Source organism: Hyperolius riggenbachi, chromosome 2 (assembly GCF_040937935.1).
Source record: "Hyperolius riggenbachi isolate aHypRig1 chromosome 2, aHypRig1.pri, whole genome shotgun sequence".
Taxonomy (NCBI): domain Eukaryota; kingdom Metazoa; phylum Chordata; class Amphibia; order Anura; family Hyperoliidae; genus Hyperolius; species Hyperolius riggenbachi.
In genome coordinates, this window is record NC_090647.1 from 94,340,032 (window position 1) to 94,361,292 (window position 21,261).

At 44.2% G+C, this 21,261-nt stretch overlaps 1 protein-coding gene across 3 annotated transcripts in view; it reads right to left on the reverse strand.

Moving 5' to 3' along the window:
• The window catches only part of DCLK1 (doublecortin like kinase 1), a 450,773-nt gene that overhangs the window by 259,429 nt on the left and 170,083 nt on the right, over nucleotides 1-21,261 (reverse strand). For all 3 annotated transcript variants that reach the window (XM_068267071.1, XM_068267072.1, XM_068267076.1), the window contains exon 4: nucleotides 1,733-1,832. In XM_068267071.1, the coding sequence (XP_068123172.1) occupies nucleotides 1,733-1,832 (100 nt within the window). The remainder of the gene's footprint in view (nucleotides 1-1,732; nucleotides 1,833-21,261) is intronic.

Sequence of the window (21,261 nt, forward strand, 5' to 3'; positions counted from 1 at the left end):
TCTTGGCACAAACACTCGATATACCACTGGCACGTTATGCAGAGTTATATGTTGAAGTTAGCATGGACCATCCCATGATGTTCAGCCAAATCTCTCTTCAAAGGTTCACACGTGGAAAATTTGTGTCTTTTAAGCTATAATGCAGCCATTTTCCTTTGTTTTGACATTTTGATGACTGTATAATTGTTAGCAACCAGCCAAATTAACAAATCAGGTTCTGTTCTTAAAAGTATAGTTCTACTATAGTATAAAGGGATTTAATGTGTGGCTTTCTGTAAGAGATATATATTTTTTATAAGCTGCGTGCCTCTTACTCTATCTCTACTGCCATGTGAGTAACGCTCTCATACAACATGAAACAGGCTTCATTAAGCCAGAGAGGACACACACATTAGGGATAGAGTAAGAGGCACGGGGACTGGTCGGCATTTGTCTGCATACTTGCACTCATGACAGGCAGCCAGGCCATTCTTACATATGTCACCCTGTATAATAATGGTACACTCACATCTAAGCATCAAAGGGATTGAACAGCAGCTTTTGTTGGAAAAAAAGCTGTGTGAAAGTACCCTGTGGAAGTACCCTTATAGGGTGTGTGTACACAGTGTTCATTATAGGTGACTGCAGCCCACTGCAGACAAACAGGCATTTAGAGCCCTGGTTTCTAATTCCTTACAGCATACATGTCAAACTCTGGCCCGCAGAGCCATCAAATTTGGCCCTCAAGTATTTTCCCAGTTTGCATTATGGCCCACTCTAGACCACCAGGGAAGCTGTATTGGAGGAGAAGCTCTAGATCACAAGGGAAGTTGTATGGGGGAAGGAGGGGGAACCACTAGATACCAGGGAACTATTTAGAGGTGGGAGGGAAACTACTAGACACCAAGGAACTTTATAGGGGAGGGGACCACTATCACCAGGGAACGGTATAAGGGAGGGGGGGCACTAGACACCAGGGAACTGTATAGGTGAGGAAGGGGGCACTTGACACTCAGGAAACTGCAGAGGGGAGGAAGGGGGGAAGTAGACACCAGGAAAATTTATAGAGGAGGGAGGGGGACAATAGACACCAGGGAACTATATAGAGGAGAAAGGGGGCCACTAGACATTAGGGAGCTGTATAGGGGAGGAAGGGGGCTACTAGACACCAGGGAACTGTATAGTGGAAAGAGGGGCCACAAAGAAACATAATGGAGGGGGGTTGGCCCACGACATTATGCCAGTGTTCAATTTCAGGCCACTTTGTATTTGAATTTCACACCCCCTGCCTTACAGTAAGAAAAAGGAAAACTGCTCAGTTCTATGCAGGATTTGGACTGTATGTATATGTCTTCAACTTATTATGTCACTTGTCACTTCAGGTACCCTTTAAAACTGCCAGGAGTAAATAGCACACATAACCTTCACCCTCCCTCTGCTGTCAGATGTGGCAGAGATGTTTCAGTGCATTTACGGTATGCAATACACATGGGCATATAAAAGCACATATAAAAGCATATACTCAGTAAATCAGACTCTTTAATGGGACGTTATGTTAACTCCTAAATCCGTTAACACATCTGCATCTGTCTTTGATTCAGAACAGAAATATTTTGTTAACAGAAGTCGTGTTGCTCTTGGATCTCATACCGTTCTGTGAGATATTTTAGCTGACATAAACTTGGACGGTGTGGGGACTGTAGGAGCGCTTTCTAAACTTGTTGAAGATTTTTTTATTTTAAGGCTCTCTTACCGCTCTCATCCAGTAAGAAATCATCCTGGTAACGGAACTTTTCTGGTCCGCAAGCAATAAAAATGTCATCGTCCCCAAAGAAATCCTGAAGGCACGTCACCTGGAAGAGAGGTTAGATAATTAGCAGCTGCCATGACATCTCAGGTCCACTTCCCACCCCACAGCCGGCATGATGGAATCAGCGGGGAGACCGCAGAACACCAGCCATCTGCTTACAGCCACAAATACTTCTAATGACAAGGAAATGTGACAGCTAGCAGTGTGAGTATAATCTATTAGTGCCTGTGTCCACCACTCCCTGCAATACTAACCCTTCACTGTCAATGTACTTCTCACAGCTCCTACCCTCAACACCTAGGCAGGATATCATTTCCAAGAACACCAATAACAGTCAGACACAGTACAGCAGTTCAGCCTTCAATATTTTATTATGTTCCTGAACATCACATTTATAGGGAATCTGAAGTGAAAATAAACTTATGAGATAATGGCTTGTATGAGTAGTACAGCTAAGAAATAGAACATTAGTAGCACAGACATGAGTCTCATATTGTTTCCAGTACAGGAAGAGTTAAGAAACTTCACTTGTTATCTATGCAAAAGAGCTCCTCTGAGCTCTCTGACTAATTTAAGGTACATACACACATCTGATTTTTCCACTTGGCGGATCTGTCAAAATCAATCTTATCAGCCGAACGACCGTTTGTACATACGCCCGATTTGACGTCCAAACGGCCGGTCCGAATGACCGGTCGTTTGGAAAAATCAGACGTGTGTATGTACCTTTAGTCAGAGAGCAGTACTATTTTCTGAAACACTTAAACATCAAAGAAACAGTGAAAGTGCTGGTGCACACCAAGAACGCTTCTGATCGCTTTTCAGGTCGCCAGCGCTTTGAAAGCCCTTGGCTACTGAAAACCAATGAGGGTATTTCCAAAGCAGCGTTGTGATTTTTCTAAAATCGCAAACCTGCTGCATGTAGCATTTTTTGGAGTGATTCAGCTTAAGAATGAAAAAAATGCAAAAACGCTCATTCATTCAAAAATCACTCTGGAAATCACTTCACAGAATCGCTAAAGTAAATCGCTAAGCGCTAGAGATTGCAATAGCGATTTAGGTGTGCACTAGCACAAAGACAACTTCAGATACAATTTTACTGCCAGGAAGTTCAAAGGTTAATTAGCTCTGATCTGTTTCATAGTTTAAAATGTAGGGTGTAGTTTGTAAACTGAAAATATTAGAGAATGATGTTATTAAAAAAAAGCTATGTAACTGAAAATAAAAATATGAGACTCTTCTCTTTGCTACTTATGTTCTATTAATTAGCCGTACTACACATACAATTCATTATATCATTACATTTTTTTTTTTCGCTTCAGTGTCACTTTAAAAAAGGGAACAGTATAGACATATGGTAGGATGCAGTAATCTATTGAGGATACCCACTTTTACATTAAATATCCTGGTTTAAGCATCAAAAACAATTCTTATAACTATATATTGGTATGTAGCCCCGCCCTCCCACTGTGGCTTAGCCTAGGCTGCAGGGCTGTGGAGTCGGTGCGACAATCATCCAACTCCTCAGTTTATGAAACCACCAACTCCAGGTACCCAAACATTTCCCAGACTCCTCGTCTCCGACTCCACAGCCCTGCTAAGTGGTTTATTATGCAGAATTCTCCGCCTCCCCCCACCCTTTCCCAAGCATTCTGGGAAACCACTTATATTTTCTACTGCCTTTGGAACTCTCAGTAAGCAAACGCATTCCGCAGAGGTACTAAAGATGTGACCACCTGCAATAAATTTCAGAATTTAAATCAGGGAGAGGAAATATTTTACAATGTGAAAAAACACTGACTAAATAATTTATAGATGAATATCATACAAAAATAAGCAATTTTATTCAGTACGTTATGTTGGCTATTGGTCCTCTTTTAAAGTTTGTGAAATTGGAGCGCAATTTGTCATTTAAAAAAAAAAAGGTCTTACAACTTTGTTGTGAACAATCAAGTCAAGGCAGGTTAAATATTGATTTTAACATAAGAATTCATGTCCACGTGACAGCAAATTCGCTTATTTGCTTCACTGGGATGTAAGTTCCAGCACTGTTTAGTATCCTAGTGATCTGTAATATGACCCCTCCCAAAGGACTTTGACAAGCACAGATCTTTGACAACCAGATCTTTGACAAGCACTGCACCACGGCAGAAACAAGACCATGGACAAGCACTGGGCCAGAGCAGAAACCAGACAATGGACAAGCACTGCATCAGAGCAGAAACCAGACCTTGGACAAGCACTGGGCCAGAGCAGAAACCAGACCATGGACAAGCACTGCATAAGAGCATAAACCAGATCTTGGACAAGCACTGCATCAGAGCAGAAACCAGACCTTGGACAAGCACTGGGCCAGAGCAGAAACCAGATCATGGTTATGCACTGCACCATAGCAAAAACTAGACCATGGACAAACACTGGGCCAGAGCAGAAACCAGACCATGGACAAGCACTGTGCCAGAGCAGAAACCAGACCATGGACAAGCACTGTGCCAGAGCAGAAACCAGACCATGGACAAGCACTGTGCCAGAGCAGAAACAAGACCATCGACAAGCACTGTGCCAGAGCAGAAACCAGACCATGGACAAGCACTGTGCCAGAGCAGAAACCAGACCATGGACAAGCACTGTGCCAGAGCAGAAACCAGACCATGGACAAGCACAGTGCCAGAGCAGAAACCAGACCATGGACAAGCACTGTGCCAGAGCAGAAACCAGATCATGGACAAGCACAGTGCCAGAGCAGAAACAAGACCATGGACAAGCACTGTGCCAGAGCAGAAACAAGACCATGGAAAAGCACTGTGCCAGAGTAGAAACCAGACCATGGACAAGCACTGTGCCAGAGCAGAAACAAGACCATGGACAAGCACTGTGCCAGAGCAGAAACAAGACCATGGACAAGCACAGTGCCAGAGCAGAAACCAGATAATGGACATGCACTGCACCACAGTAGAAAAAAGACCATGGACAAGCACTGCACCACAGCAGAAACCAGACCATGGACATGCACTGCACCACAGCAGAAACAAGACCATGGGCAAGCACTGCACCACAGCAGAAACCAGACCATGGGCAAGCACTGTGCCAGAGCAGAAACCAGACCATGGACAAGCACTGTGCCAGAGCAGAAACAAGACCATGGCATGGACATGCACTGGGCCAGAGCAGGAACAAGACAATGGACAAGCACAGTGCCAGAGCAGAAACCAGATCATGGACATGCACTGCACCACAGTACAAACAACACCATGGACATGCACTGCACCACAGTACAAACAACACCATGGACATGCACTGCACCACAGTAGAAACAAGACCATGGACAAGCACTGTGCCAGAGCAGAAACCAGACCATGGACAAACACTGTGCCAGAGCAGAAACCAGACCATGGACGAGCACTGTGCCAGAGCAGAAACTGGACCATGGGCATGCACTGCGCCAGAGCAGAAACCAGACCATGGACAAGCACTGTGCCAGAGCATAAACCAGACCATGGACAAGCACTGTGCCAGAGCAGAAACCAGACCATGGACATGCACTGTGCCAGAGCAGAAACCAGACCATGGACCAGCACTGTGCCAGAGCAGAAACCAGACCATGGACAAGCACTGTGCCAGAGCAGAAACCAGACCATGGACAAGCACTGTGCCAGAGCAGAAACCAGACCATGGACAAGCACTGTGCCAGAGCAGAAACCAGACCATGGACAAGCACTGTGCCAGAGCAGAAACCAGACCATGGGCATGCACTGCGCGAGAGCAGAAACCAGACCATGGACAAGCACTGTGCCAGAGCAGAAACCAGACCATGGGCATGCACTGCGCCAGAGCAGAAACCAGACCATGGACAAGCACTGTGCCAGAGCAGAAACCAGACCATGGACAAGCACTGTGCCAGAGCAGAAACCAGACCATGGACAAGCACTGCACCACAGCAGAAACCAGACCATGGACAAGCACTGTGCCAGAGCAGAAACCAGACCATGGACAAGCACTGTGCCAGAGCAGAAACCAGACCATGGACAAGCACTGTGCCAGAGCAGAAACCAGACCATGGACAAGCACTGTGCCAGAGCAGAAACCAGACCATGGGCATGCACTGCGCGAGAGCAGAAACCAGACCATGGACAAGCACTGTGCCAGAGCAGAAACCAGACCATGGGCATGCACTGCGCCAGAGCAGAAACCAGACCATGGACAAGCACTGTGCCAGAGCAGAAACCAGACCATGGACAAGCACTGTGCCAGAGCAGAAACCAGACCATGGGCATGCACTGCGCGAGAGCAGAAACCAGACCATGGACAAGCACAGTGCCAGAGCAGAAACCAGACCATGGACAAGCACTGTGCCAGAGCAGAAACCAGATCATGGACAAGCACAGTGCCAGAGCAGAAACAAGACCATGGACAAGCACTGTGCCAGAGCAGAAACAAGACCATGGAAAAGCACTGTGCCAGAGTAGAAACCAGACCATGGACAAGCACTGTGCCAGAGCAGAAACAAGACCATGGACAAGCACTGTGCCAGAGCAGAAACAAGACCATGGACAAGCACAGTGCCAGAGCAGAAACCAGATAATGGACATGCACTGCACCACAGCAGAAACAAGACCATGGACAAGCACTGCACCACAGCAGAAACCAGACCATGGACATGCACTGCACCACAGCAGAAACAAGACCATGGGCAAGCACTGCACCACAGCAGAAACCAGACCATGGGCAAGCACTGTGCCAGAGCAGAAACCAGACCATGGACAAGCACTGTGCCAGAGCAGAAACAAGACCATGGCATGGACATGCACTGGGCCAGAGCAGGAACAAGACCATGGACAAGCACAGTGCCAGAGCAGAAACCAGATCATGGACATGCACTGCACCACAGTACAAACAACACCATGGACATGCACTGCACCACAGTACAAACAACACCATGGACATGCACTGCACCACAGTAGAAACAAGACCATGGACAAGCACTGTGCCAGAGCAGAAACCAGACCATGGACAAACACTGTGCCAGAGCAGAAACCAGACCATGGACGAGCACTGTGCCAGAGCAGAAACTGGACCATGGGCATGCACTGCGCCAGAGCAGAAACCAGACCATGGACAAGCACTGTGCCAGAGCATAAACCAGACCATGGACAAGCACTGTGCCAGAGCAGAAACCAGACCATGGACATGCACTGTGCCAGAGCAGAAACCAGACCATGGACCAGCACTGTGCCAGAGCAGAAACCAGACCATGGACAAGCACTGTGCCAGAGCAGAAACCAGACCATGGACAAGCACTGTGCCAGAGCAGAAACCAGACCATGGACAAGCACTGTGCCAGAGCAGAAACCAGACCATGGACAAGCACTGTGCCAGAGCAGAAACCAGACCATGGGCATGCACTGCGCGAGAGCAGAAACCAGACCATGGACAAGCACTGTGCCAGAGCAGAAACCAGACCATGGGCATGCACTGCGCCAGAGCAGAAACCAGACCATGGACAAGCACTGTGCCAGAGCAGAAACCAGACCATGGACAAGCACTGTGCCAGAGCAGAAACCAGACCATGGACAAGCACTGCACCACAGCAGAAACCAGACCATGGACAAGCACTGTGCCAGAGCAGAAACCAGACCATGGACAAGCACTGTGCCAGAGCAGAAACCAGACCATGGACAAGCACTGTGCCAGAACAGAAACCAGACCATGGACAAGCACTGTGCCAGAGCAGAAACCAGACCATGGGCATGCACTGCGCGAGAGCAGAAACCAGACCATGGACAAGCACTGTGCCAGAGCAGAAACCAGACCATGGGCATGCACTGCGCCAGAGCAGAAACCAGACCATGGACAAGCACTGTGCCAGAGCAGAAACCAGACCATGGACAAGCACTGTGCCAGAGCAGAAACCAGACCATGTAAAAAGCATTGCAACACAACCATGACCAGGCTAAAGACAAGTGCTACACCATGAGCAGGCTAGCACTGCACAAAAGCAGACTATAAACAGTTGCTTTCATGGTGGAAGCACTGGTAGTCCTTCATCCTCCACAAACAAATGAATAAAAGCCATTCAGCTGGAATGATTTCTCTCACAAAGGCAAAGAACTCTTTTAGACATGATGAGGTTAATACAAGGAGGGTCTGAACTTCTCATAATATATGTACTTTGTAGCTGCCACAAAGCTGAACCTCTGAAGCCTTATCCTTCCGTGCTTATCATGGGCTCTGATTACATCATTACTAGAGATTTGTATGCTCCCTCACTCTTGGGTGAGCTCCATATAAGCACTTCCTCCCTGCCCAGCTTCCGGCTGTGTACAAAAGCACCTGCTATTTATCAGTGTAGAGAGAACTCAACAGAATCCGTTCCTTTCCCAGGAATCAGGTCTCCATGGTAACAGTGACATCACAGTGATGCTCAAAGTGTGTCACTTGAACAGATAACCTCACAATAAATGTGTTTCTTTCGAAAAGTGACCTCAATAAATTACATTAAAATATTAGTGACACACGAAGAAAGGTAAACATCCTGTACTTAGAGAACAATCATATGAGCTGTATAGTTGCAACTTCGTCAGCTTCAGAGCAATTATTCGAAAAAGAAAAAAGAAAAACAAAACATAAACAAAAACCTCAAGCTATTCTTTAAAAAAAGAAACACAACTATTAAAGCTTAATCTGTTGACACCATACCTTCTTAAATTATATTGTTAAACATCATAAACAGGCTAAGTGGATCCTATGTGAACATGACAAGTGATGGAACTCTTACATAAAACCCAAAACATTCACCCCCCAGGCATGGGGCCATTTAATCACTGGCACTAAGGAACACTACAGAACATAAACAGTAAACAAAGCAAAGAAAAACCCTTATGATATAATGAATTGTATGTGTAATTCGGATAATTAATAGAACATTAATGGCAAAGAAAAGAATCTCATATTTTTATTTTCAGTTATATAGCTGTTTTTCTATAACATTGCATCATTCTCTAATATTTGCAGTTTACATATTACACTCTGAATTTTAAATGATGAAACAGAGTAGAGCTAATTACACTTTGAACTTCCTGGCAGAAAAACCTTAAACAAACAAGAAACAGTGAGAGATAGGTTGAGATAAGTGCTTCAGAAAATAACATTGCTCTCTGACTAAATTAGTCGGAGAGCTCAAAGAAGCTCTTTTGCATAAATAACAACTAAGTTTCTTAACTCTTCCTGTACTGGAAACAATATGACACTAAGGCCTCTTGCACACTGCAAGTGATTCAGATTCAGATTCCGCTTTCTAATCAGTTTTTACATCCGATTCAGATTCCGATTTGCAGTGTGCAGGGAGCAAACTGCAAATCGGAATCTGAATCGGATGTAAAAACTGATTAAAAAGCGGAATCTGAATCGGAAATGCATGCAGTGTGCAAGAGGCCTTATATCTGTGCCATTTCTTAGTTGTACTAAACATACAAGCCATTATCTCATAATTTTATCTTCACTTCAGATTCCCTTTAAGTTGGCCATACATTGATAGATTTCCACCTAATGTTCCAAAACGATCAATTACCTTCTGAAAAGAATAAATTAAGAAGAAATCAATTTCTACCATACACTGCATATCAATTTCCAAAAACTGCCAGCAGGGAATCTATTCTAATCTAAATCAATCAAACTGCAGAGTTGAACTGTTCGATGCAGTGAAAAGCTATGGGCCATCAATCTGCCAATGCTCTTGCCCCGCCCCGATTATTTTACATTTTCCATCCAGTCCAATTGATACTTTCGATCGCTTTTTAGTAAAAAAAATGTATTAAACTGACATTTTGGGGAATTGATTCCAAACAGATGAAGTGCATCTGCAAGGAATCAAATGAGAAAATCGATCAGTGTATGGCCTCCTTTAGAATGAATGCCATCTTTATTTTAATATCAGCTATTAGGAGGCAACATTTTGAGATCTTCACCTGGGATATAGTGATGAATGGTTAGTAAATTAGAATTTTTGCTGTTGAAGTCATATGCAGGCAGCACCAAATTCTAAGAATGAATGATTAATAGAATCAGGATAATCTCCCTGAAAACTGTAATTAGAGTGACTCAATTTCCACACCAATACTGTATATGTTGCTAGACAGATTCAAAGTCCAACTTTACAAAAAAGGGAAAGGTTCTTTAAAGGACCACAAAAGACAAAAGAAAAAAAATGAAATGCAAACGCAAAATACATTTAAGTGGTAAATATTATGCAGAGTGTGAGAAAGGATGTGAGGATGTGCAGAGTACAAGAAAGGATATACATAGTTTGGGAAAGGATGTGCAGTGTGAGAGAAAGGATGTGCAGAGAATGAGAAAGGATGTGCAGAGTGTGGGAAAGGATGTGCAGAGAGTGAGAAAGGATGTGCCCAGTGTGGGAAAAGATATGCAGAGTGTGAGAAAGGATGTGCAGAGAGTGAGAAAGGATGTGCAGAGTGTGGGAAAGGATGCGCAGAGAGTGAGAAAGGATGTGCAGCGCATGAGAAAGGATGTGCAGAATGTGAAAAAGGGTGTGCAGAGTGTGGGAAAGGATGTGCAGAGAGTGAGAAAGGATGTGCAGAGTGTGAAAAAGGGTGTGCAGAGTGTGGGAAAGGATGCGCAGAGAATGAGAAAGGACGTGCAGAGCGTGGGAAAGGATGCGCAGAGAATGAGAAAGGACGTGCAGAGCGTGGGAAAGGATATGCAGAGTGTGGGAAAGGATGTGCAGAGTGTGAGATAGGATGTGCAGAATGTGAGAAAGGATGTGCAGAGTGTGGAAAGGATGTGCAGAGGGCGAGAAAGAATGTGCAGAGAGTGAGAAAGAATGTGCAGAGTGCAAGAAAGGATGTGCAGAGTGTAGGAAGGATGTGCAGAGTGTGGGAAGGATGTGCAGAATGTGGGAAGGATATGCAGAGTGTGAAAAAGGATGTGCAGAGAGTGAGAAAGGATGTGCAGATTGTGGGAAAGGATGTGCAGAGTGTGATAGAAAGGATATGCAGAGTGAGATAGATGTGCAAAGTGTGAGAAAGGACGTGCAGGGTGTGGAAAACGATGTGCAGAGTGAGAAAGGATGTGCAGAGTGTGTAAATATGTGCAGAGTGTGAGAAAGGATATGCAGATAGTGAGAAATATGTGCAGAGTGTGCGAAAGGATGGGCAGTGTAGTGTGAGAAAGATGTGCTGAGTGTGAGAAAGGCTGTGCAGATTGTGGTAAAGGATGTGCAGAGCGTGAGGATGTGCAGAGTGTGGGAAAGGATGTGCATAGTGTGAGAAAGGGTGGTCAGAGTGTGGGAAGGATGTGCAGAGTGTGGGAAAGGATGTTCAGAGTGTGGGAAGGCTGTGCAGAGTGTGGGAAAGGATGTGCAGAGACTGAGAAAGGATGTGCAGAGAATGAGAGAGGATGTGCAGAGTATGTAAAAGGATGTGCAGCGTGTGGGAAGGATGTGCAGAGTGTGGGAAATGATGTGCAGAGCGAGAAAGGATGTGCAGAGAGTGAGAAAGGATGTGCAGATTGTGGAAGAGGATGTGCAGAGTGTGGAAGAGGATGTGCAGAGTGTGGGAAGGATGTGCATAGTATGGGAAAGGATGTACAGAGTGTGAGAAGGATGTGCATAGTGTGGGAAAGGATGTGCAGATTGTGAGAAAGGATTTGCAGAGACTAAGAAAGGATGTGCAGAGAATGAGAGAGGATGTGCAGCATATGTAAGATGATGTGCAGAGTGTGGGAAGGATGTGCAGAGTGTGGGAAAGATGTGTAGAGTGTGAGAAAGGATGTGCAGTGAGAAAGGATGTGCAGAGAATGAGAGAGGATGTGCAGAGTGTGGAAATAGTTGTGCAGAGTGTGGGAAGTATGTGCATATTATGTGAAAGGATGTGCAGTGTGAGAGAAAGAATGTGCAGAGTGTGGGAAAGATGTGCAGAGTGTGAGAAAGGATGTAAAGAGGTTGAGAAAGGATGTCTAGAGTTGTGGAAAGGATGTGCAGAGTGTGGCAAATGTTGTGCAGAGTTTGAGAATCCTTTCAACATCCTTGTTCAGATTTGTCGAAAGGATGTGCAGAGAGTGAGAAAGGATGTGCAGAGAGTGAGAAAGGATGTGCAAAGTGTGTGAAGGATGTGCAAAGTGTGTGAAGGATGTGCAGAGTGTGAGAAAGGATGTGCAGATCATGGGAAAGGATGTGCAGATTATGGGAAAGGATGTGCAGATTATGGGAAAGGATGTGCAGATTATGGGAAAGGATGTGCAGATTATGGGAAAGGATGTGCAGATTATGGGAAAGGATGTGCAGAGGATGCAAAAGGATGCAAAGGATGTGCAAAGTGTGTGAAGGATGTGCAAAGTGTGTGAAGGATGTGCAAAGTGTGTGAAGGATGTGCAGAGTGTGAGAAAGGATGTGCAGATCATGGGAAAGGATGTGCAGATTATGGGAAAGGATGTGCAGATTATGGGAAAGGATGTGCAGATTATGGGAAAGGATGTGCAGTGTGAGAGAAAGAATGTGCAGAGTGTGGGAAAGATGTGCAGAGTGTGAGAAAGGATGTAAAGAGGTTGAGAAAGGATGTCTAGAGTTGTGGAAAGGATGTGCAGAGTGTGGCAAATGTTGTGCAGAGTTTGAGAATCCTTTCAACATCCTTGTTCAGATTTGTCGAAAGGATGTGCAGAGAGTGAGAAAGGATGTGCAGAGAGTGAGAAAGGATGTGCAAAGTGTGTGAAGGATGTGCAAAGTGTGTGAAGGATGTGCAGAGTGTGAGAAAGGATGTGCAGATCATGGGAAAGGATGTGCAGATTATGGGAAAGGATGTGCAGATTATGGGAAAGGATGTGCAGATTATGGGAAAGGATGTGCAGATTATGGGAAAGGATGTGCAGATTATGGGAAAGGATGTGCAGAGGATGCAAAAGGATGCAAAGGATGTGCAAAGTGTGTGAAGGATGTGCAAAGTGTGTGAAGGATGTGCAAAGTGTGTGAAGGATGTGCAGAGTGTGAGAAAGGATGTGCAGATCATGGGAAAGGATGTGCAGATTATGGGAAAGGATGTGCAGATTATGGGAAAGGATGTGCAGATTATGGGAAAGGATGTGCAGATTATGGGAAAGGATGTGCAGATTATGGGAAAGGATGTGCAGATTATGGGAAAGGATGTGCAGAGTGTGGAAATAGTTGTGCAGAGTGTGGGAAGTATGTGCATATTATGTGAAAGGATGTGCAGTGTGAGAGAAAGAATGTGCAGAGTGTGGGAAAGATGTGCAGAGTGTGAGAAAGGATGTAAAGAGGTTGAGAAAGGATGTCCAGAGTTGTGGAAAGGATGTGCAGAGTGTGGCAAATGTTGTGCAGAGTTTGAGAATCCTTTCAACATCCTTGTTCAGATTTGTCGAAAGGATGTGCAGAGAGTGAGAAAGGATGTGCAAAGTGTGTGAAGGATGTGCAAAGTGTGTGAAGGATGTGCAAAGTGTGTGAAGGATGTGCAGAGTGTGAGAAAGGATGTGCAGATCATGGGAAAGGATGTGCAGATTATGGGAAAGGATGTGCAGATTATGGGAAAGGATGTGCAGATTATGGGAAAGGATGTGCATATTATGGGAAAGGATGTGCAGAGTGTGGGAAAGATGTGCACATTGTGGGAAGGATGTGCAGAGTGTGAGAAAGGATGTGCAGATTGAGGGAAAGGATGTGCAGAGAGTGAGAGAGGATGTGCAGAGTATGGGAAAGATGTGCGGAGTGTGAGAAAGGATGTGCAGATTGTGGGAAAGGATGTGCAGAGAGTGAGAGAGGATGTGCAGAGTGTGGGAAAGATGTGCGACGTATGAGAAAGGATGTGCCTAATGTTGGAAAGAATGCGCAGAGTGTGAGAATGTGTGTTGAAATTTGATTACTTTTCCTAGGTGGAAAGCACTCTTGTTTTGCAGTACAAGGTTCCCAGGTTCAAATCTTAGCCAGGAAACAATCTGCATAGAGTTTGTATGTGCATCCTGTGTTTGCATGAGTTTCATCCCACATCACAAAAAACATCCTGTTTTTTAATTCCCTGCGGGTATTGAACAAATGAACTCTGCGATCATACATTTCAATGTACAATTGCCATTTTAGCATCCCCACGGGTGATATGTGATGCAATGCATTATAAGATGCACTGCTGCACACATAAGTAGTGGGGAAGAATCTGCCCAGATTGCTACTGCAACATTACGGTGAGAAAAATAAAGAAATGTTTCCCACAAATTCCGTTCCCCATTGACTTCTGCGTATTCAGGAAGTTCTGTGACCCCAGAATCACTCTGTAATGGAGGTTGTGTCTTCACTCTAACTTCATAGCTACGGCTTTCCTCTAAATTCTCAATACTAAATGAGCACACTTATCTGCCAAGAGCAATCTCCAAGGATTATAGAGAGAGAGAAGATCCAAGTCAGAGAAGTCAAGTCTTCCATTACAGAATGCATCTGGGATCAAAGGGTAATATGGGCAGAGAGAGATCTGTGAGTTATACAATGGTACCTGCAGGCAGCATCTGATGCCTGGAAATACATGTAAACAAAATAGGCTGCAAGAAGCACAGAGAGGGAATAAATACTGTATGTAAGTAGGATTTCCCACCTAAACCTACCAGCCACAGCTGATCATTAAATATGTATTAATATAGGACTTAATAAATAATGAACAGCATAAAACGAATATAGACAGACAAAACTAAATTGGGAGCGAAAAGATATGAATCATTTCTAACACAGTACTACAAAAGGCAATACTTACAACAAAAACAATAAAAATGGTCAAAGTTCAATTAAATCTTTCTTGAAGTGGAACTAAACTCAGAACTTCCTCTCTGCTCTAAAAGATTAGCCATAGCATGATAACCTTTAAGGAACATTTTTTAATGGAAATCCTAAATAAAGTTTTATCTTGGTTTCACGTTCCATTGAGCACTGAAAGGGTTAAGTATCAGTGTTTACTGTATGGAGAGAAAGCCATGGTGATATGTATTCACAGCTGCTGATAACAAACACAGAACACAGAGCAGTGAATTTCTTCAGCAACTATGCTTGGAATAGAAGACACAGAGAAGTTATTTCACGCTTTCTCCTGGCAGACTCAAAGTACCAGAGATGCAGCCACTGGGACGCACTATATAGGCAGTAGCAGTGTTATGGAGTCTTGCCCAAGGTCACCTACTGAATAGGTGCTGGCTTACTGAACAGGAAGATTCAACCCCTGGTCACCCGTGTCAGAGGCAGAGCCATTAACCAGTACTCTTGTACATCATTGTGTGATGTACAAGAGTTTGGGTGCACTTTAATCTTACAGGCAAACTTACAATTATTGTTGCCCATTGGGATCAGAACTTGACCCCTTGCCAAACATGTCATTGCTGAATGCTGTAGGGAAGCAATGCTAACCAAGAGGTTTGCTATGCATCAGTTGCTAAGGAGTGGGTTAGAAGAATGGCATACAGGGTATAGCAGAGAACATTCCAGCGGGCAGAGTGAGAAGAAGAACAATACACTCAGGGGGTAATTTTGTATCCTTGAGTATAAAGATCGGGAGTTCCACTGTACATACATTAGATTCTCCTCTGAGGGTGTTTAATGGCCGCCTTGGCCTAGTATCATCTAATGCATGTACCTAGAATCACTATGCAGGATATGCATCCTTGATTGATGTCAGGGGTCAGGCTTGAGACCCCGATATCTAGGAAATATATTTCAAGTTGATTGTACATATGCAAAAGATGTATAACCTTTATTATTTATTTATTATTATTTATAAAGTACCAACATATTATGCAGCGCTGTACATTGGTTAAGGTTACAGTCAATATTTAGGGGTGACATACAGCAATAAGACAATACAGGAATACAAGAAAAACCAGATCACGCAGCACAGTATGAGTACAAGGTAATGCATAGTCACTGTTAATGGAGGTGCATGAACAGGTAGGAAACATAAGGAGGAGGACCCTGCCCAAAGGCTTACAATCTAGAGAGAGAGGTGGGGACACAAAATATAGGGGACCAGAGTTCAGCTGCGAGTTTAGAGCACCATTGAGGGGGGTTAGGCCAGAGTGAAAAGGTGGGTTTTAAGGCCTAACTTGAAGATGTTGGAGGAGGGGGAAACCCTAATGGGGGAGGTAGGGAGTTCCATAGTGTTGGAGCAGCTCTTGAGAAGTCCTGGAGGCGTGCATGGGATTGGGTGATGCGGTGTGCTGTCAGGTGAAGTTCATTGAAGGAGCGGAGTGAGTGGCTAGGTGTGTACCTCTGGGTAAGATTGGAAATGAAGGTTGGGCAGGTTTTGGTGACTGATTTGTAGGCCAGATACAGTATCCTAAATCTGATTTTGGACCGGATAGGAAGCCAGTGGAGGGATTCACAAAGCTTTTAAGTTTTCTGAACAGTCCGCTTTCCCTTGAAAACAAATACTACTGGTCATTTTTTTTAAAGAAAAAATAGCAAAATAGATTTTAACCACAGGTGAAAATGCTAAGGATTAAAATCATGACTACATCACTAGGGGACATATTCACAAATGCCCTGTTAAAATTGCCATGTGCAGTCATCAGATATCTGCAGAAATCTGGTCAGAATATCAACAGTCCCCTGCTTTAGTAGTGCCACAATCACCTAAGCACTGAGGTGAAACTGAACTTGACTGCTGGTGGTCATGGCAAGAGGGGTTTACTTGTTAACTCATCAATGTCCCCACCTCTGGTCACTGCACTCCATGCTGCGCTCAATCCTCCTGAGACAGAGGAATTCCCACTGTCAAAGAGGAAGTCTTTGAAGGATGCAGTGCAGCGACCAGAGGTGGCAATGTAGGTGAGGTAACCCCTCTTGCCGCAACCACCAGAAGTCAAGTTCAGTTTCGCCTCAGGCAGAGAAACAGCATGAGCGCACTTCACTATACATCGCTGGCCTTCATTCAGGCCAGATGGCGGCCCACCCATAGATCAAATAAATATGCCGTAGCTGGACAGTGCGATGGATGAATGAGCCTATAAAAATGCTCAACGGTAGCTTTAGTTGAACAAACATGACAGACAAATACAGTAGGAAGTCCCATCTGGAAATTTAAATGAGCTGCCAAATGGGGCTCCGGATGTGGGGTCACTTATGGCAGCTGCAAGCAAGATCATAGAAGAACAGAAGCGGAAACACATCAGAGATCTTTACTATTTAATTAAAAACGCAGTAAAAAAAAAACACATGAAAAAGGCAATGCATATGGGTAACCATAGAATTATAGAATCATTATGTGCGTTTTGGCCGCCAGCTTGCATAATGCGCACCACTACCAACGTTTGCGGAACGCAGACTGTACAAACGCAGTGAAGCGCAGCTTCTTCTGCGTCCAATAGACTAACATTTCTGCATAAAACACAGCGTTTCCCGCTACGCTAGTGCTTCTGCTATGTGTATACCCAGCCTTAATGCAGAGTCTATAGGCAGCAGAGCATGCTGGAGAGATAGTGTATCATTGCTGTGCTCAGAGTCAGCTGAGGTCTCCCTCTCTTCCTCCATCTTTCTATTTAGCTCTTGAGTGCTGCACCATTGCCAATAACCAGGATTCAGGAATACTTTCCTAGTGGTTTTGGCTTGGGTATTGTGAAATTCAGTTAGTGAACTACTTTCTGCCTGTATGCCGAGTTCTGGCAGGCTGCACTGACTGCTGCTTGCCAATCAGCATTTCAGTTAGAGACTACTGAGCTGCTATTATGTCTGGCCAGCCTGGCATAATTTTACTCACTACATGAAGCAGGTCGATAATATTTATTATAATGATACAGCAATGCTCTGTCTAAACACCGTATCTAACAATTGTATAAGATATAAATCTACTTATCTCTCTTCTGCTTATGCTGCAATACAACAGCATCCTCTACTGGCCAGGACTTTTTAAACAGTTTGCCTCCAACAAGCAAACAGGGAGTCCTGTTGCAATAATGACACAAGATATGCTGTTGTATAAAAACTAATTGGAAGCATCCGTTCTTATACATAACATTATCTGTTGTATGGCAATGCAGGATTAATGTCATAAAGATCTACGGCTTGAGCATGAAATATCGGGGCTGATTTTCCATTTTTTTCATCCCACTGCAATCTTGTGTTTATTTGCAATATTTCTTTTTAGAAATATGTTTTTGTTTTTTTTAACTTTCAGCAAAAGGTAAACAATACATGTTTGCAGCATGCGGCAGCGAGAAGTAGGGTTTTTTTTTACGTAAAGCAGACGCAAAAATAAAACTGCAAACAAAGTGGAATCTTCTGTGTCCCATACAAAAACATTGTAAGCACGGTGCTATATGTTTGATTATTATTATTTAGTATTGAAAGGATACCCGAACTAACATGTGACATGATGAGATAGGCATGTGTATGTACAGTGCTTTTTTTCCCTTTCTCTGCCTGAAAGAGTTAAATATCAGGTATGTAAGTGGCTGACTAAGTCCTGACTCAGACAGGAAGTGACTACAGTGTGACCCTCACTGATAAGAAATTCCAACTATAAAACAGTTTCCTAGCAGAAAATGGCTTCTGAGAGCAAGAATGAGGTAAAAAAGGGGACTTTCTTATCAGTGAGGGTCACACTGTAGTCTGAGTCAGGACTGAGTCAGCCACTTACATACCTGATATTTAACTCTTTCAGACAGAGAAAGAAAAAAAAGGAACACAGCATAGTTATTTGTGTGCTAGGCACTGTACATACACATGTCTATCTCATCATGTCACATGTCACTTCGGGTATCCTTTAAAGAGCGCCATCATCTTCTGCCTTGCTGTACAGAATATATTGTCTTGTCACTTAACTGTCCCTCAGAGGGGTTCACAATCTAATCCCTACCATAGTCATATGTCTATGTACAGTATGTATGAATCATGTACTATATGTATCGTAGTCTAAGGCGAATTTAGGGGAAACAAATTAACTTATCTGTATGTTTGTGGGATAAAACCAGAGTGCCCAGAGCAAACCCACGCAGACACGGGGAGAACGCACAAATAGTGCAGATAGTGCCCTGGCTGGGATACGAACCAGGGACCCGGTGCTGCAAGGCGAGAGTGCTAACCACTACACCACTATGCCACTACCAATTTATGCCCAGCCTCAATAATAGCTGAATGGTAACTGCAACTGACAGTTACAGCTACATCTACAGTACATTAGCCATCCAGTGTCCCTTTAAAATCGGATCAGCTTATTTCGGCGCGCGGCTCTAAGAGCCGAGCGCCGAAACTCGGCACCCCATAGCAGCAATGCCATGCTGCGCGGGGCACATAGCGGTAATTTGAGGCTCTGGCGGCTGCCAGACCCCGAATTACATCTCCCTCTGAGTTGCGACAACTCGGAGGGGGAATAGTATTTAACGCCGCCTCGGTATTTTGCGGCAGCGCTTAAAGCCGTGATTCGGCTCTCACCGCGCCGAACTGAGCGGCGCTGAAATGACATGCATCCCTTTAAAATACCATTCAGCACTGTGCTGTACTCACAGACAGAGAACACCTGTGCTTTACATGATTAGCTGGCTGTATTCTTCTATATAAACTTATAATGGAATTCAGCTGGATATTAGCAAGGTCATTACAGCTGGTTTGCTTAAAGTTTTCACACCAGGGGCAATTCACTTTTTCTCCTGAGTTTTTTTTTAGGTGATATTTTTTCTCTTTAAAATAACTTCTCAGCATTTTACAACTGAAAAAATACCAAGAAGTTGGTGAAAAAGTACTATCAAAATTATTTGGAGTCTTTTCTTGCATGCTGATGGTTTAAAAGGCATTTTATAATAAGGATTGAAAATATCACCTAGGAGAAAACTCAGGAGAAAACGTAAATTGCATGTGTGCTCAGGAGTCCCTTAATTAGGTGGCTTGTTCCACACAGGCTGATTATTACACTGTATTTACAAGTAAAAAAAAAGCCCAGCCCAATGCCCATTTAATAATGGGAGCTTGGCAAGTGGGCGCATGCTGTGGGCACGGCAGTGCACACCACCCCGCAATCGCGTGCATGGCCTCGAAACGCACCCATCTACGACCAATGCCCGAAGCCCGCCCGCGTGCCGCACATGTGCATTAGGCAGCTGGCACAGACACAGGATGAATCAGGGACAGAGGAATCATATAGGATATACTGTATCTTCAGGACTGCTTTATAGGGTACATAGTCATATCACTGTCCCTAAGTGGAGCTCACAATCCAATCCACGCCATAGTCTTATGTCTCTGTTGTAGACATAGTCAATTTTGTGAGAATCAATTTAAAGAGAACCCAAGGCGGCATTTTCAAATCTTAACCCATTCGCGTTCCGTCGTTTTCACTTGAGCAATGTTCACCTCCCATTGTTTAGCCTATAACTTTATCACTACTTATCACAATGATTTTTCCGCCACCAATTAGGCTTTCTTTGGGGGGTACATTTTGCTAAGAGCCACTTTACTGTAAATGCATTTTAACAGGAAGAATAAGAAAAAAACTGAAAAAAAATCATTATTTCTCAGTTTTCAGCCATAATAGTTTTAAAATAATACATGCCTCCATAATTAAAACTCACGTATTGTATTAACCCATATGTCCCGGTTATTACACCGTTAAAATTATGTCCCTATCACAATGTATGGTGACAATATTTTATTTGGAAATAAAGGTGCATTTTTTCTGTTTTGCATCTATCACTATTTACAAGTTTAAAATAAAGAGAAATATTTCATCTTTACATTGATATTTAAAAAGTTTAGACCCTTAGGTAAATATTTACATGTTTTTTTTTATTTTAATGTTGTTTTTTTTTATATTAAGCATTTTATTTGGGTATTTTTGGGAGGGTGGGATGTAAACCATAGTTTTATAATGGAATTGTGTGTTGATTTAAATTTTTTTTACTTTTAGTTGTAGTTTTACTTTTTGGCCACAAGATGGCGGCCATGAGTTGTTTACATGACGTCACTCTAAGCGTAACACATGCTTAGAGTGACGCATGGGGGAGGCAACAGCCAGAAAAAGCGCAGCTTCCGAGAGAAGCTGTCGCTTTTTCAGCGGGGGAGAGGAATCAGTGATCGGGCACCATAGCCCGATTCACTGATTGCCTGGCTAACGAACCGTGGGCCGGGAGCGCGCGAGCACGCGCGTGATCGGTCGCGGGAGCGCGCATGGTTCCTGGATGTAGTTTCTACGTCCAGGAACCAAAATAAGTTAATAGGACCCAGAGGCATGTCTTGTGCATAATGACGTGCCTCTGTGTCATTGTGCTGCAGCCGCCAGCTCAGTGGCGTCGCTATCATGGGGCGGCCAGGAGCACTCCGCTCCGGGTGTCAGCTCCAGGGGGGGTGTCATCAAGGTCTCCCCAGAAGCCTTGATGACACAGGAGGGGAAGCAGCGCTGAAGGAGGGGTGGCAGCGTCGGCGGGGAGGGGGGAAATACCCCCCCACATCTCCCTCACCTGAGTCTCCTCCTTCGTCGCTTCCCCTCCACGGG